The 18,921-nt window shown below is 41.8% G+C and overlaps 1 protein-coding gene across 1 annotated transcript; it reads left to right on the top strand.

Annotated features, from left to right (window-relative positions):
- The first annotated feature begins 5,756 nt into the window (after nucleotides 1–5,756).
- Nucleotides 5,757–6,833, top strand: LOC122810098. Its single transcript, XM_044081573.1, has one exon. It carries the CDS (start codon nucleotides 5,757–5,759, stop codon nucleotides 6,831–6,833), a length of 1,077 nt encoding a protein of 358 aa, XP_043937508.1.
- Nucleotides 6,834–18,921: the final 12,088 nt, after the last annotated feature.

The raw sequence follows: 18,921 nt of genomic DNA, 5'->3' as shown, positions 1-18,921 counted from the left end.
CATGACTTACAAATTACCTCATAAGCACATGAAATGTATGCAAATTAAGGTATTTTGGAATCCAGGAAGCAGACATGTATCTATGCAGAACCTGTGTTGGTGTTTGAATTGTACAGGGAAAATGTCCATATACAGACATGTAAAAACTGAACAGGGGCTGTAAAAGCCCAATTAAAAGGTCAGAATTGTCATAGTAGGCACAGATGTGTGCAAAACTATGCCATGTGAGTCCAAAAACTAATGCAAAATAATATAAAATATTTTTTTTTTAATACACATATTACATTTGAGCAGCACGAAGCAATACGCAAACATGCCATTATGCAAACAAAAATTAAAATGTTTAAAAACTAAAAATAAGTCATATGTGAGAACAATGCATTATAAGGCCCTGCATGTATGTACAATGGTAGATTTCAGTGGTTGCTAAGGAGGCAGGCCCTGGAATATTGAAGTATCCAGGCTATGTGCAAGGATCTGTATGCAAATGAGCTGGGGTTACTGAAAAGAAAAAATGGGCCACTGTGTCTGCAGATAAAACTTGTCTAGCCCCAGAGCCATGTTGGTGTCTGCAGACCAGCTAGCTAACATGAAAAGGAGTGTATCACTGTATATTTAAGTGGATTGGAGCTCAGCAGTGCCCATTTGCGGATTGCTTAGCTCTGCTAAGCAAGGGGTGTGTCTAGTGATGCTAAGCTGCGGGGTGCATGTTTTAGCTGGTTTAAGCTATGCTGAGTGTACTAGTGCATGGGGTTGTGTCCAGACTGCTGAGCAGTGTTTACACCAATGCCACAGGTTTGCATGCAGTGCCACAGTGCTTAGCAGGGAGAGCATTTTAAAAAAAAGGAAATAGCCTGGGAAAGCCAATCATGCATAAATTACTGATAAGACCTGTTCCACTGATACTGGGCCACTCAAACCAAGCCAATCACATAGGCTGCATCTGCAGCACACCACTATAAAGTATGTGTACACCCTACAATCTGATTTTTCCCACATACTTTGCACCATTGGAGTACAGACTTGGAAATTTAACTGACAGAATGCTAGGGGCTTCTGCTGTTCTGCTACATCTCTACGTGCTAGAGGCTGAGGGCAGTGCTACTGCTGCTGCTGACAATAGGCCTACGCTGAGAAGGAGAAGAGTGTCCAGGACCAGGGTAACCTTCCAGAAGCTCCATGAGCTAGAAATTGTAGAGCACTACAGGGTGGACAGGGACATACTATAACAACTCACTGAGATTTGCCTCCTCAGCTTAGACCCAGAGCCAACAGAGAGGAACCCATCCCAGTGGAAACAAATGTATATGTAGCCCTTAGAATACTAGCTACAGGTACTTTTCAAAGGCCAACTAGGGACATGATGGGGTTCTCATAGGCATCTGTATCCAGAGTACTCCATTGTTTCCTGGCTGTCATGCAAACACATGCCAGTGAGCACATTTATTTACCCCACACCCATGAGGAGAGGGCCAGCAGTATGCATCTCTTCCACCGAGTAGCACACTACCTTGAAGTACTGGGTGCCATAGACTGCATTCATGTCCACATCAAAGCACCACCTGGTGAGGAGGATAGAGTATACGCCAACTGCAAGGGGTATCAGTCCATCAACTGCCAGGTTGTGTGCAATGCCCAGGGCATTATTATGAGTGTGTGTGTTGGCAACCCTGTCAGTTATCATGGCTCCCATATCTGGCATGCATCACAGCTGTACCAGATGTTTTTCCGGGGAGACATCCCATACAACCATCTACTGGGGGATGCTGACTATGCACTGGAACTGTAGATGATGACACCCATCAGAAATTCACATGCACCTACTGAAGAACGCCATAATGAGGCACACACACAAACTAGGAACATCACAGAGCATGTGTTTGGGCAGCTCAAGTGTCTCGAGATACCCGATGGAGCCCTGCAGTATTCTCCAGCCACATGTGCACAGATGTTCACAGTATGTGCCATGCTACACAATATGATCCTGTGGAAACAGCTGCAGCATGATCATCACAAGGAAAGGACACACAGCCCCCCACCAGTGTCAAGGTCCCCACAGGGGGACTCAGAGGAGGAACTCCCTAAGCCTGTCCCTGTAGGCAGATGCAGTTGTGCCCAGTATGCCCTGGTTTTGGAAAAGAGGCAATGCATAGCACATGCACTGACAACCTAGGGTCTTAGGGACTGACACATCACTCTATCTCACACACATAGTAAAAAGGATGCCAGCCACACCACACAGCCTGTACCTTACCATGTCCTGGCTGTGTACCGCATGCATCAGTCAGAGTCAGCCCTGAAGCACAGTTTTCTCAACTGTTGCATTCACAAGGTAAGTCACTCTTCTTCCCAATAAATGTATGGGGTACTAGACTATGGTAGCATATGTATGGACCTGCTGCATGTATGCAAGGGAATAGAGTGGGCTACTCAGCTACCTGCAGAGAACTAACAGCTATGTGGGACAACAACTCTCTGTCCAATACTGGCTGCCCCATAATATGCAGTAGGCCACAAGACAGCAAAACCCACTGTAGTAATTGATGGAATTGCAAAACAGTGGGGTTATATGACAGACACATGACTGTCAATGCTAGAGTCCCCTACCCCGAATACAGCCGTGTTACCATACGACTTCATTAACATTATGTCTGCAAGGTTACAGCAGCAGACCACACAATCCCAGGGCTGTTCCAAACAACCTGGTGAAATGTTCTATTTCCTCAATATGCAGGGGTCATAGTGTATGTCTGTCTGATGTTGATAGTGTCAGGAATTAAACCTCACTTTCTGGTGAATGGTATGGTTTGTGGCCTAAGTACATTAGCATGGTCGATGGTGTTCATGGTTCGAAGTCGGCTGCACCTACAATTTTGCATTTCAGGTACTCGTGTGGTAGGAGTCCCACAGACTGTCAATATGTCACTATTTGTTACTGCATGAAAGCTATACAAATCCAGAGACAATGGAGGGACAGTGGGCCACAGGTATAGACATTACACATGCTCTGAGTAACTTAGAATGTGGCTAGTATAACTGCAGGTTGTAACAGTCAGAGTAGCAGCAGGATGTAAAGGCCATCATGTAACTGTGTCAGTACCTACAAAAAGTCAATGGGCACCATGTAGTAGTATATTACCAAAAATACGCAACTGTCTGAGGAGCAGAGCAGGCGTATGGGGCAGAATGCTGAACATACTGCTAAACATGTACAGAGGTGTGAAGTTTGTAACTCTGTGTGTGGTGTTACATCATGTACCCTAGTCACAGAAAACCTACAACTACTTAGAGCAGGAAATATGGACAAAGCCATGAACAGGAGTGGGACAAAGGCCCACATATAAGCAGAAGGGTTAACTAGTGGCCAGATGAATGTAAAAAGTGCAGAGAATAACAGGTTGTGCAGTAGAATGGGTTCTCTGCTGTGTATGGAATCAGTACCTCAAATGTCTCTCATGAGCTCCTAACGTCAGTCTGTAATGATGATGTGCCATTGATGTACCAGAAAATCACAATGTTATGTAAAATGTATCAGACATATGATGCAAAATCCTGTACACTCACTTACAATCTGAGCACACTCTAGGTATGACTCAGATATTATGTGCAACTCACAGCCGGGGACATAATATCAGGGAGGTTCTGGACTGTTGAATCAGGTGCAGTAGCCAATTGGATGTAGTGCACAAAATCCCGGACTGGAGTACAAGTAGGTCTGGCATGGAGTCACCTTGGAAGTACAGACAGTCACACTGGGCATGCTTCTGCACTTAGCTAAATTTGCCCCATGTCTGATGCCTCATCTGTCTGAAGAACTGAGATGTGTATTATATCTCTGTGCATACAGACAGCTATGTATATGTATCTGTCCCTCTCTATCCCCCACAGACATGATTACCCTTAACTATCAGGATGTGACACACACACACACACACACACACACACACACACACACACACACACACACATATATCTATATAAATAAAAATGTAAATGTTTGTTTGTTCAAAATTCGCACACACATATATATCTATATAAATAAAAATGTAAATGTTCATTTGTTCAAAAATTTAAATCTCTGAAAGTTCTTCACCGATTGCTTTGAAATTTTCACACAATGTTGCATTTGAATACGCGCGTGTTTTTATATACCTACTATTATATAGATGTCACACGCATTCGAATACGCGAGTGTTTTTATATACCTACTATGGATTCTATATATTTGTATACAAATATGCAATTTTATATGTTTTTTTCTATAACTTTCTTTCTTCTTTTTCAGTGCAATCGATCTGCTTTAGTTCATCCAAATAATGCCTCACAGAAGATCAAACTTAGATTGTCGTACTCGCGGAGTGGAAGCAGTGCGACGAGTAATTGCAAATCAAACTGAGGAAGAACAAGCATCAGCAAACAAGCGAAACAGACAAAGAATGGCTCAAATACGTGCTGAGGAAGCAGCAGAGCGATGTGCAGCTAGACGTGAGGATGCACAGTTGCGAGCACGGCGATCACGTTCTGCAGCTTCAGATCTGCTTCGTTCTCAACAGAATGAATGCGACAGGCTGAGAGTGGCTGAAAGATGTCAACAAGAAACAGAAGATCAGCGTCAAACACAACTCCATGCTCAGCAATCATGCGATTACAATCGCCTTGCATTCCGGTACAACCCAGCTGATGATTATAATTTGAGCCATCATGTTCTCATCAGCACTATGACTGAAGTATGTCCTAATTGCCAGGCTCTGAAATTTAATGGAGAAACGAAAGGAATGTGTTGTGCCACCGGAAAAATTAAACTGCCTCAACTTGGAGAACCGCCAGAGGCATTAAAAACTTTGCTTGCCGGATATACCGCCGAATCAAAGCATTTCCTATCTAACATCAGGAAATACAACTCATGCTTCCAAATGACGTCGTTCGGCACAGAAATCGTAACAGCTCAATTCATGCCAACTTTCAAAGTGAAAGGACAAATTTATCATAAAGCCAGCTCCCTGCTTCTATTCCCAGATGGTCAGCATAAATTCCTACAAATGTATTTCATCGGTGATGGAAATGATGAATTGAATGCACGCTGCAGAATTTCTACCAGCATACAAAGGTCCATCGTTTCCCAACTGCAAGAGCTTCTTCACGAAAAAAACAATTTAGTGCGTTTGTTCAAAACAGCAATTGACATGATGCCATCTGATACACACAAGATTGTTATTCATGCTGACAAAACACCTGCTGGAGAACATGTGTGAATATTGAATGCTCCATCTATAAGCGAAGTGGCAATTGTTATAGTCGGAGATCAATTCCAACCTAGAGATATTGTTCTTCATCAGAGAAACGATCAATTGACAACAGTTGCAGAAACTCATCGATGCTACGATGCCCTGCAATATCCAATAATTTTTTGGGATGGTGTCGTTGGATATCACTTCAACGTTAAGATGATAAATCCGGTCAGTGGCAAAGAAACAAATATGAAATGCAGCGCAATGAACTATTACTCATACCGATTAATGATTCGAGAGAATGAAGACAATCACATTTTGAAATGCCGTCAATTGTTTCACCAATACATCGTAGATATGTATGCAAAAATCGAAGCAGAATGTTTGATATTCATCTGTTTGAATCAGACCAAGCTTCACTCTGAAGAATACGTTCATTTGTGAGATGCAGTTGTAAATGACGGTAATACAACTAACGTTGGAAGACTAACGATTTTTCCATCTTCATATACAGGCAGTCCACGTCATATGCATGAGTACGTTCAAGATGCAATTGCGTATGTTCATCACTACAGGCGTCCAGAACTATTCATTACATTTACATGCAATCCAACCTGGGACGATATACAACAGCTCTTACTTCCTGGGCAATCGCCGGTGGATAGGAATGACATCACAGCACGTGTTTTCAGACAGAAGCTGAAATCACTGATGGATTTCATGGTAAAACATGAAGTGTTTGGCTCTGTGCGCTGCTGGATGTACTCAGTGGAATGGCAAAAGAGAGGATTGCCACACGCACATATAATAATCTGGCTCTATAACAAAATCACTTCAAATGAAATTGACGATGTAATATGCTCTGAAATACCTGATGCTGACGTCGATAAGGATTTGCATGAAGTTGTGATGAAAAATATGATACATGGACCTTGCGGTACACTGAATCCAAATTCACCATGCATGATAGACGGAAAATGCTCTAAGCGATGTCCTCGAGCATTAGTATCCAACACAGTTACAGGAAATGATGAATATCCTTTATACAGAAGAAGATCAGCAGAAGATGGCAGTAAATTAGCAACCATACAAATGCGAAATGGTGACATCGAAGTAGATAACCGGTGGGTTGTTCCATATTCGCCTTTGCTATCAAAAACATACAAAGCGCACATAAACGTGGAATACTGTAACTCTGTTAAATCGATCAAATACATTTGTAAGTACGTGAATAAAGGCAGCGACATGGCAGTTTTTGGTGTGCAACCAGAAGGAAGTGATAGGAATGCGGTAATACATATCAATGAAATCGCACAGTATCTGGCTGGAAGATACATAAGCAGCAATGAAGCTGTATGGCGAATTCTTTCATTTGCCATCCATGAACGAAGTCCAGCTGTTGTTCACTTAGCAGTACATCTAGAAAATGGACAACACATTTATTTCACAGCTGTAAATGTGCAACAAATAGCCCTGAATCCACCGGCTACAACATTAACTGCTTTCTTCACGTTATGTCAAAATGATGCGTTTGCGAAAACACTGCTGTATTTGGAAGTGCCTACGTATTACACATGGAATGTGAGTAGAAAATCATTTGAATGACGCAAACGAGGACAGAGAGTTGACGGACAACCTGGCATATTCAAAGAAACTACGATAGGCAGACTGTACACCATGCATCACAATCAAGATGAATGCTTCTTTCTTTGCATGCTGTTGGTAAATGTGCCCAGTCTGTCTTTCCAGCAATTGAGAATTGTCAACGGTGTTACACATGCCACTTTCCGCAGTGCATGTCAAGCTCTGAATTTATTGGAGAATGACCGACACTGGGATGTATGCATTAATGACGTGTGCAATACGTCACATCCAAATCAAATTTGTGCATTGTTTGCAATCATTTTGACCACCTGCTCTCCTTCATCTCCAACAGAGTTATGGGAGAAATATAAATCGCACATGGCTGAAGATAATTTCCGTCGAATACGCAAGGAAAATTCAAATATGAACATAGATTTCACAGCAGAAATCTACAACAAAACATTGATAATGATTGAAGATTTGTGCTTAGAAATCGCAAACAAAGTTCTCAATTGGGAATGCCATCACCGAATTGATCTGCTGCTGCTTCGTTCGATGTAGAATTGCGTCGTGAACAAAATTACATCACAAGTGATCTTTTGTCGTATGTGAAATCAAATATCCTAAGCTAACGCTTGAGCAAAAAGGCATTTACGATCAAATAATGCAAACTGTCAATAACGGGGTTGGAGAAATCTTCTTCTTAGATGCGCCAGGAGGAACTGATAAAAAGTTCCTAATTACATTGATTCTGGCAGCAATTTGATCCCAAAATGGCATAGCCTTAGCTGTTGTGTCATCCGGAATAGCTGCAACATTGCTACCAGGTGGAAGAACTGCTCATTCCGCTTTGAAATTGCCATTGAACATGCAATTCATTGAAACTCCCATGTGCAACATTTCCAAAGTATCCGACTTGGGAAAAGTATTGCAAAAATGCAAACTTATTGTTTGGGATGAATGCACAATGGCACACAAAAAATCGCTCGAGGCTCTTGATCGATCATTGCAAGATTTGCGTGGAAACATCAGACCATTTGCGATTGCATTACTATTGCTTGCAGGAGATTTCAGGTAAACATTACCTGTACTTCCTGGATCGACACCAGCGGATGAAATAAATGCTTGCCTGAAATACTCTACTTTGTGGCAACAAGTAAAGATGTTAAAATTAACTACAAATATGCATGTCCAGCTGCAAAACAATCGATCAGCTGAGATATTCTCACATCAATTGCTGGAAATTGGGAACGGAAAGGTGTCGGTTGATCTGACCTCAGGACGAATTTCATTGCCTCATAACTTCTGAAATTTAGTGACATCAAAACAAGAATTGGTTGAAAAAGTATTTCCCAATATTCAAACCACTTATAAGAATCACGGCTGGCTGACTGAACGAGTTTATCTTGCGGCCAAGAACAAAGACGTCTACGAACTTAACAATATTATTCAGTCTAACATTCAAAGTGAGGCAGTCACATACAAGTCCGTCGACACTGTTGTGGAAGCAGATGAAGCGGTTAATTATCCAACAGAATTTTTGAATTCACTCGATCTGCCAGGGATGCCACCACACATACTGCAACTGAAAATCGGCGTGACAATTATCATGTTGTGAAATATCAACCAGCCAAAGCTTTACAACGGCACACGGCTTGCAGTAAAAAAATTAATGAGCAACATCATAGAAGCAACAATCTTGACAGGACCTTTCAAAGGTGAAGATGTCCTCATTCCTCGCATTCCTATGATTCCAGCGGATCTGCCATTTCAATTTAAGAGATTGCAATTCCCAATTCGATTTGCATTTGCAATCACCATCAACAAAGCTCAGGGCCAATCTTTAGAATTGTGCGGTTTAGATCTACACACGGATTGCTTCTCACATGGACAATTATATGTTGCACGTTCTAGAGTCGGCAAACCAGACAATCTCTATATCTGCACAAACAATGGAACAACAAAAAATATTGTATACCCACAAGCATTGTGAAATTAAACATATTAGAAACGTGTGCTTTCTCTTTTCTTTCTTTTCCATTTAACCAGACTGAGCCACAACAACGCGTGGCCGGGTACAGCTAGTATATATAATATATATATATATATATATATATATATATATATATATATATAAAATAAATAAATAAATAAAAAATATATATATATATAGAGAGAGAGAGAGATATTTATATATAGATATATAGATATAGATATTTAGAGGTAACAGATAAATATATATATATATATATATATATATATCTATATATATATACATACATATATATATATATATACATACATATATATGTATATATATATATATATACATATATATATATATATATAGATATATATATATATATATAGAGAGAGAGAGGTAACAGGTATATATATATATATATATACATATATATATATATATATATATAGATATATATATATATATATATATAGATAGAGATACATATATAGATATAGATATAGATATAAACATAGATTATATATATATCTATGCGTCTACTTGATATGGCCGAAATTTCAAAATGTCAACTTTCATATGGCTGAGACCATATGATCGACATTTGAAATCTCGACCATACAAGTAAAACACAAAACACAAACACAAACTTACCTTAATGCTGCTAGCAGAGGCGTTTCGCCCCCCCTGCACCCCTGTGGAGGCTCCACCTCCCCACCCCACCCATAACTTAAATATACCAACTCCAAGATCGCACTACAGTGCGGAAGTGGAAATCTTTCCATTCCACACTGTAGCATGATGCCGGTTCCCCATGATCGACATTTCAAATGTCAATCACATGGTCTCAGCCATATGAATGTTAACATTTTGAAATGTCGACCATTATAAAGGGACCTATATATATATATATATATATATATATATATATATATATAGAGAGAGAGAGAGACACACACACATAAAGGTATAGAGTGATGTAGTGCTGCAGCCACTTGTACAACAAATGTAACTGGTGGTGCATGTAACTAGTACTGTGTGCTGTAGTGTGTAACGGTAGGTAAGTAGGGGTTCTAAGTTGATATCAGCCACCTTGTGTGTGTGTGTGTATGTATGTAGATATTTCCCATACAACAGTACAGACATGTCCATCAACCTTATGTTTGCGCAATGGTCATTCATTTTATGGCCCTGTGACTAGCGTCCTCCACAACAGTGGCCTCCCTGTCAACAGTTGCTGATGTCATCCACCTTAACAGCACTGGCAGACATCCTCAAAACAGATAAGCTCCATGATGAATGCAATAAGTACTTACTGTTATAGTATATACTAGATAGGTAGGGATCCTAATCTAAGAAAGGCAACTCTGTGAGTGTGTGTGTGTAATTATATTCTATTGCAGCAGTGTGCCTGTCTCACCTGTCTGTGTGCAATGGTTATACATTTTTAGGTCCTGTCAACCCCCCCATTGGCCTTCTTTACATGGCCTGCTGATGTCAACCACCTAAACAGCACTGCCATACATTCTCACCTCACATGAGATCCATGGTGCATGCAATAAGTACGTAACACTCTAGTATATACTACTAGATAGGTAGGGGTTCTCATCTCAAAAAGAGCAACTCTGTGAGTGTGTGTGGGTTTGTGTAAATATATCCCTTTGCAGCAGGGTGTCTATCTTGTCTATGTATGTGCAATGGTTATACATTTTAAGTCCTTGTGTGTAGCTGCTGGCCCTAAATAGCCTATATCTATTTAGGCATGAATGCTATCTGCCACCACCTACATTTATAGGTACAGAACAACCAGGTGACACGTATTAAGGGTAGCATGCCTTGTCACAGGGTATGCATGCAGGAGTATGCTGTCATCCCCCATTGCCCAGACACACTGTTCTACACATATGTACTTAGGTAACCATGCACATATACAGCTGTGCCTTGCTGATGTCATATTTCTGCTTTGCTAGCATGCCATCCTGAGCTGCTGTATTGCTACCAAGTCTCCACAGTGTAACCACTCAGACCCCTCGAACAGAAACATACAAAGTTCTGAGAGAAACGTGTCAGTCTGCAGCACCACTGCCAACCTAACATCATGCAACAAAGGTGCAAACACTTTGATGTGTACTCATGACACATGTCAGCATACAGCACCTGTGATGGCATAACAAAACCGCACTGCAAAATGTCATGTAGTGTACTATAGTCACCCTGTGCATTAGATACATATTTGCATGTCCCTGCATTTATGGTATGGATGGCAGGGATGTGGCATACGTATCATCACATGCACAGGGTGTGGTGTGGGGTGACAGAGGCCTAGGCTGTGGTAAACAGTTGACATCATGTGTGTGAGTCAGGAAAGGGTGCTGGTCAGCTGAGCCATGAAGGGATGCTGTGTGGGTTTGTTGGTGACCTGCATGTGACAGTGATGTTTGAGTGTGTGCATGTAAACAGTCAAGCCATGTGCTAATCCTACATGTGGGTATGTTGGGCAGCAGTGGACCGTACATGGCAGGATGGACAGTTCACATTCTCCGGCAATGAACACAGGAACTGGATCTGCTAGGAGTAGCACTGGCACTACCATGCCCAGGGTCAGATGCGGTATTAGTCGCTGATTGTGACTGGTGACTGATGTGCTCGTGTACCTCACGGAACCATCCAGGACCATGTGCCCATGGCCTGCCATGTTGTGGTGTGAACAGCACCCTCTCTTCTATAGTGCTGGGGGTACTGTCACTATGGCAGCATGAGTGTGCATGGCCATGTGGACTCTCAGCAGATGTTGTTGTTGACCTACGGCCATGTGTCTGAAGCCTTACTCCCACCACATGTTCTAGCACAGACGATGTACGGTCAAGCAATGACAATGTCACACCCCACCATATGTCCACTACATCAGTGAAATGATGCATGGCATCACCAATGCAGTGGAGGGAACCACAGATGTCAGACAGTGAAGCATCCATGATCCTAAGCATCCATCTGGTGTTGCGTTCGGAACATGTCTGTGCCTCCATGATGGACCAAAACATGCATTGAGTCACTCATGATGTGACACTTGTGAAAGGTAGTGGATGAGCAGCAGTCCTCCTTTGAGCACCCCTGTCAATCTGCCTGTGTGGGACCTCACCAGCTGTCTGGATATGGCTAGTGTCTACACTCACTGATGCCATAGTTGCCACACTCTCCTGTCCTATGCAACTACACCCTGACTGTCCAATATCTGTGGCCTCAGGGGACTGGGGTATGTGTGGGCATCCTGACTGTGTGCAAGGACAATGAGGGAGGAAGTGGGATATCAACTCATGGGAATGATTCAGTCCCCAACTACCCCACCTGTACCTCACTATGGCCATCATTATCATCAGAGTTCGATGAGACACTGACATCAGGTTTTGACGGGGTCACACTTCATCCCCCACAGTCACCTGTGAGGAGAAAGATAACACAAGTACATTAATACCTGCACTATTATGTCTGGTGATCTACACACACACACACACACACACACACACACACACACACACACACACACACACACACACACACACACACACACATACAAGTGAGGTACCACAACTGCATTACACATACCACATAGTATTTCTGATCCTATGCACAACACACAAGCAGACTACAACATACACAGATAAGACAGGCCCTTTATAACATGTACTGCAGCTATGTCTAGTTAATGTTGCCTCTACTATGCACCTGTGAGATAAGCAATATATCAGTGTATGTGATAGACCTACACCTACAAAACAGTGCACCCGTCTTGACCAAACTATTGACCCCTGTAGAGCAGACTGCATAGACCTTCACAAAACTAAGTGCAAATATGTTACAGCTCTTGCAAATACGCTGCTGTGATTACTGATTCAATGCACTTCAGTTAACACCTCCAAAACTGAACATACAAGTATTGTACTCTGGCTAAGCATATCAGTTGTGTTTACAGCAAAATGGCAGCCCTTAACATTCTTAGGGTATATATGATACATACAAAAACAGCTTCACACTTACCACCTACAGAATGTTGGACTCTGCCCATACCTGATGTACCTATGGAAATGTGAGGGAGATGTATTGTCAGAAAACACAAATGTGGCATTGTTACAGGATAGTATGTGTGCATATTGACAATGTACAGTAGAACCTGTGATACTGCCCACATTGCTGACATTCTGAGTATGTGTGCAAAAGTGTGCATTACAAACAACCCCCCCAAATACAGATTGACCTGACATCTGTGCACTGGTATGCAGATGCTGCCACAATAACTGATACGGTATTACAGTGATGATCACAGGAGGCTTACCTGGATGCTTCTCTGCTGTGAAAGTTGTGGCACCCACCTTCACAACGTATGGAGTGATGGATGCTTGGGAGCTGGCAGTTGATCCCAGGTTCACCAAGAATTCCTCTGTGGCCGAGAGTGGTTGTTCTGTTGCAGGCCATCCAACAGTGGCAGCACAGTCCCTGGCCACAGCAGCAGCCCATTGCCATGCAGCATTTATCATATCTATCACCCGGTGTCAGACCTGCTCATAACTTCTTTCCTGTAGCCCTACTTGGTTTACTGCTGTGATGAAGTCAGCCCACAGTGCAGCACATTGCTCATGATTCTGGCGACTCTTGGACAGTAGTATGTTGTGATGCAGTCTAAGGTCATCCAGGATCACATAATTTTCTGCAGCTGAAAATGATGGGTGCCAACGTCTATACATATCCTTTCTGAAAGACAAGAAGAGGGGAACACATCACAGGACCACATACATTGCTCTCCGCTATGTAAAAAACGCAAATCCAAACTGGCAAAACCGAAACAAGAAAAGAAAATGAGCAGGCAATGGAATATCCAATTGTTTATTGTACGTAAGCGCTTTCACTGAACAAAATATTTCAGCTTCTTCAGACAAGTAAAAACTATTCACTTCCCAGTTTAAAAACCTAACACAAACCTGCTGAGCCAATGGGCTGGGCCAGCCCAAGTACATGATGTCATGCAGCATTAAACATTTAAAGCAACACTGACTAATTAAACCATGTTGCCCAAATGATAGTTTTAAGCATCTAAAAAAGGTTAATAAAAAAGTTTACCATTTCCAACCCAAGACAAAAAGTAAATACAAATACAATTGGGATGGTAAATGATGCTTAAAAATAGACCATTGTTATATAAAAAATAAAAAAAATACTGATAATAAATAAAGTGTGTACTGTGTAAATGTGTAGCATTGAAATATATTATGTTATGTTATTAAATTGAGCTACATTATGCTAATGTAAAAAACCAAAATGTAAATACACCATACAAGACTCGTACTCGCCTTATGGTGTTATACATGTAAAAACATATAAAACCATAGAAAGTCTTACTCATAAACCTAAAAAGAAGAAGAAGAAAAGTCAGTTAGATGTTTTAAACATTTTTGTGTGAAACAAACTTTCTATGGTTTTATATGTTTTTACATGTATAACACCATAAGGCAGGGCGGACGAGTCTTGTATGATGTATATATATATATTTTTTTTACATTGATATAATGTAACTCAATTTAATAACATAACATAATATATTTCAATGCTACACATTTACACAGTACACACTTTATTTATTATCATTCTTTTTTTATTTTTTTATGTAACAATGGTCTATTTTTAAGCATCATTTACCATCCCAATTGTATTTGTATTTACTTTTTGTCTTGGGTTGGAAATGGTAAACCTTTTATTAACCTTTTTTTAGATGCTTAAAACTATCATGTGGGTAATGTGGCTTAATTAGTCAATGTTGCTTTAAATGTTTAATGCTGCATGACATCATTGGCTCAGCAGGTTTGTGTTAGGTTTTTAAACTGGGAAGTGAATAGTTTTTACTTGTCTGAAGAAGCTGAAGTATTTTGTCCAGTGAAAGCGCTTACGTACAATAAACAGTTGGATATTCCATTGCCTGCTTGTTTTCTTTTCTTGTTTCGGTTTTGCTCTCTGCTATGTACACACACTGCACATCCAAATTGGCCTGTACTATCCTTCAATAACTTCCACATCATACCCCACCATCTATCAACACAATATGTATGTGGCTATCAGCAACATGGTGGCAATACCTTTTATGTCCATGTGTGCTGTGATGGAGTGCATTTTATGTTTCCACTACCATCAGTGGAGTCTACTGTGGTGTGTCCCCTATGGGCAACATCCCAGTGCCAAGTCATACCACCACTGTCTGACAAATAGGTGAGTGTTACTGCAAGTATATGGGGATAGTCCAGCAACATCCATGTGATGCAATGCCAGACGTGCTGCAGATGTGCTGTAGGGTATCTTCCTTGTAGGTGTCCAACTTCTGCAGTACACAGATGTTTGCAGAATGTGTACATGTGCCTGATATATGTGGACCCTTTGCCAGAAACATGTGAATATCTGGCAACTGGATGGACAATACTTATTGATTGATCTCAGAATGTGGGGAATCTGGCTGTCACTTGTGAGAACCCTCAGAAAACAGTTATGCTACAGTAATATCTGTTACTGTATTCATTACCTTACTTTGTATGATCAATATGTGCACTCTGTCGCTGAAGTTGCATCTGCCCCCCCCCCACTACTACTGGCTATGACCTGAGATCCTGCTGTAGGGGGTCACGACGTATGCTAACCATACCTCTCGGGTGATGAGATATGAATGTCAACTAAACAGTACCTAGCCACAGTACATCAGGGACAGTCAGGGACACCTGTACAATGTTTAAATTATTCCTGTGTGACATTCACAGGCTGAGACAAGCTGAATGACATTACATCATGTGATATGCCAGCTGTGTCTACCATTACATACTGTCACTACTGTCTAACAGATAATCCAGTAGCATTCGTACAGGAGCCGACCATTATAGGAGGGGCTGAGAGGGGCAGAGCTGTGATCTACATCACAGCAGACTATCACCAACATGTCATTCCCAGAGATATACTACAGGCCTACTGTTGTAATCCCTATTCCCCATAACTGCATCCTCTCATCTGCATCCCTTGAAATGGGGACTTCTATTACATACCTGGTACAGTCCTGTACTCCTTTTTGTGCAGAAATCCTGAAGAAATATGCTTCTGAAAAATCACAGTCTGTATTGGTAAAGCAAGTCACAGACCTGTTTTCCATAGATAGCTGCTTGTCTTTTGTAGGTAATACTAATTAACAGGTGATTGCATGTGCAGCAATCCATGGCTCAGACTTGCTAACTGCATCCAGAACAGCTGGGTTGCACTTTCATTTGACAATGGCATGGCACAACAGTGCTATGTTTAAGGCCTTCGTGTAGGCCTTGGTCCCTTTCCGAGTCTGTGAGATGGATATTATCGAGGTATGGAGACTACAGCATTCCAGAGGGTAGGTAAAAATACTGTCCACTGTTGGGATTTATGTGATATGTTCACAGTTTTGCATGCTATGTTTAGCCTTTGTGAAATGATGTTCTGATTATGTGGCAGTTCAGTGTTAAATAATGGGGGTTGAGGTTAGTAAGGGGGAAGACAAATGTGAGTGCCATATGTCATATGCTTCAGAATATGAATGCTGCTGCAGTAGCTGCTGGTCTATCAGCTGTGTATGTTTGCAGGAGAAGACTGTAACACATGTCCCTGTCACTTGACCTTTGACCCCCACCCATTTATGTACAGGTGTTGTCTGGATCCCTTGTGCTAGGGGGTTGTGAGGTATGGTAGGTCTGCAGCAGGTAGCTGAACATACTGCTGCATAAGTTGCAGGCTTCAGCTACTGTATTTTGCCCAGGAGTCACACTGGAGAGTGCAAACACATTGGAGGACAGCAAGCTGTATGTGTCAGTGAGGTAGCAGTGGCAGCTCTGTTGTTACAGCAGAGCCAGGGTGAAGGTACCCATAACAGTCCAAGTGAGGCATGTACTTAAGGTACATATGTTATGTAATAGTGCCATTCAGAGAGTGATAGGTGACATTTAGGAAGCGTATACATATTTGTGCAGTGTATTCTTAACTACAGGCCTTTGAAGTGCTAACATGGGTAGCAGTGAATACAGTAGCAGCAACCTGTTCTGTTTAAAATTGCAGAACTCAGTCATTATTTGTTGTATTCACAAGCATGTCATTGAAGTGCAACACACTGGATTTGAACCTAGGACTGTGGGTGGCAAAATGTACAGCATGCTAGGAATTTAGCAAACTGAGTTACAGAGTCAATACTAAAGCAGGTGCATTTGCAAGATATATGTGCATGCATACAGTCTGTTACACAGGATTCACGTAAGCATGTACATTCAGATAGGTATGACGTGTGACACTGAACTGTCTCTCGTGACTTTCTAACCTCAATCTGTACTGACTTGCCAGTACTACAGCACACAGAATAGGTTTTATGACAACTGTGCCAAGCGTAGGTAGCACAACTGTGAACATTCTGCAACAGTCTGTGCAGTTGACAGCTATACCTGCTTTCCCATGCCTCATGTACATCCATCATTATTTATTTGGCTGTGTAATGGTTTGGTGTCTGCATCACAGTGTCAAGTACACTGTCAATTTTCACAGGATATGTACAAGCAGTGTGTCATTGGCAATCAGGATATGCGTATGGAATCTCCTGCAGTACTTTAGAGCTGAGTGGTGTATTGGGCTAATGCACTATGCTATAGTGACAGGGGTCTGGGTTTGAGACTTGACATGGGTGATTATTTTGCTGATGTGCCTAACAGTGTCATAACAGAGAAGGTGATTAAGGCAGTTTTAACTAATTTTAAGTGGGTTTGCGTGGGTTTGTGTGGTGCTCCGTGCCACTTACCTCTGGTTAAACCTGCAATAATTTTGAAAAAAGAAAAGAAAAAAGAGGTGATAGGAAAGTGGTCAAATGAAGGCAAGCAGGGGGAAAGACACACTGAAAGGCAAGTAGGGATGTGCAGGACGGGTGTATTGAAGGACTGTAGCTCTCCATTTCTTGTACAGCAACAGCTATGTAGGTTGTAGAGAATTTGGAATTTGGAGCCTCACATCCCAGAGAGAGGGATGAGGGCAACAGAACTGTGTGCATTAATTATTGTAATAATTGATTATATCCAGTGCACGTGGGTATGAAATGGAGAGCTATGTATGGGGCAATTTTTTTTGTGGGACAGATGCCCTTTTTTTTTTTTTTAAGGACAGAATGGAATGTTGAGGAAGGGATATAGGTACGTGTGGGGAGGTAAGTTGGGAAGAAGAGGTTGCATTTGCAAAGAGACAAGACAGACAAGGCAATATACAGGGGCAGTGTGTGACATGAGTGGGGTAAACACCTTGGACGGGGAGAGTGCTGTGGAATTGGAGAGCCATATGCCCCCAGATGGCAGCGGTGAGACAGAGCTCCCCACCCATGGGCAGTCAACTCTGCTCCTTCACTGACCTGAGGGTGGCTGTGCTGGGGAATGGGCACTGGGCACTGGGGCCTCCTTGCCCCTCCAGGTTGGTGAGTCTGTCCTCATTCCGGTGCAGGCAATCCTTGTAGCTATGATGCACGATCCTGTGCACTATCACCGGTAGCTGTTCTCGGGTGACAACACCCCTCCACACCCACTCCTGGGGGGACAGGACCTATCCCCTGAGGCGATTCCACCCATAGGTGGTGCAGGGCAGCGGAGGAGGTACTACTGGCCTTGTTCCCTACCCATCTGAGCCATGGTGTTGAGGTATTTCAAAGTGCATAGGTTAGTAATGAACAAAACATTTAGTTAGTTGTAACAGCATGCCAGAATGTTAACATAACATTGCATAGCATACAGAACACAACAATAGGTGACACAACTCAGTATAGTAACAGCATGTCAGTAACAGTTACGGCATAAGGCCGTAACATAGGTAATTCAACAAGGTATGTTAGTATGCAACCATTGTAATACATAACAATAATAAAACAATAATAAAACATAAGGCCCAACATAACGTTTTGAAAACAACATATGTTAACATTAAACCATAACCCATGTGGAACAGTAATAAATTATGATGCAGATAAGGGATGGGGAGAGAGAAATACAGTCCATTAATACCAGTATAGGCTATATTGTTTGCAACAGTACTCTTATATACTCTACAAGTCTGCCCTTTCTT

This window comes from Protopterus annectens, chromosome 8.part1, assembly GCF_019279795.1.
Source record: "Protopterus annectens isolate FY-2018-M chromosome 8.part1, PAN1.0, whole genome shotgun sequence".
Lineage (NCBI taxonomy): Eukaryota > Metazoa > Chordata > Ceratodontiformes > Protopteridae > Protopterus > Protopterus annectens.
Note: the sequence above shows the minus strand (reverse complement) of the source record. Positions and strands in the feature narration are given on the sequence as shown.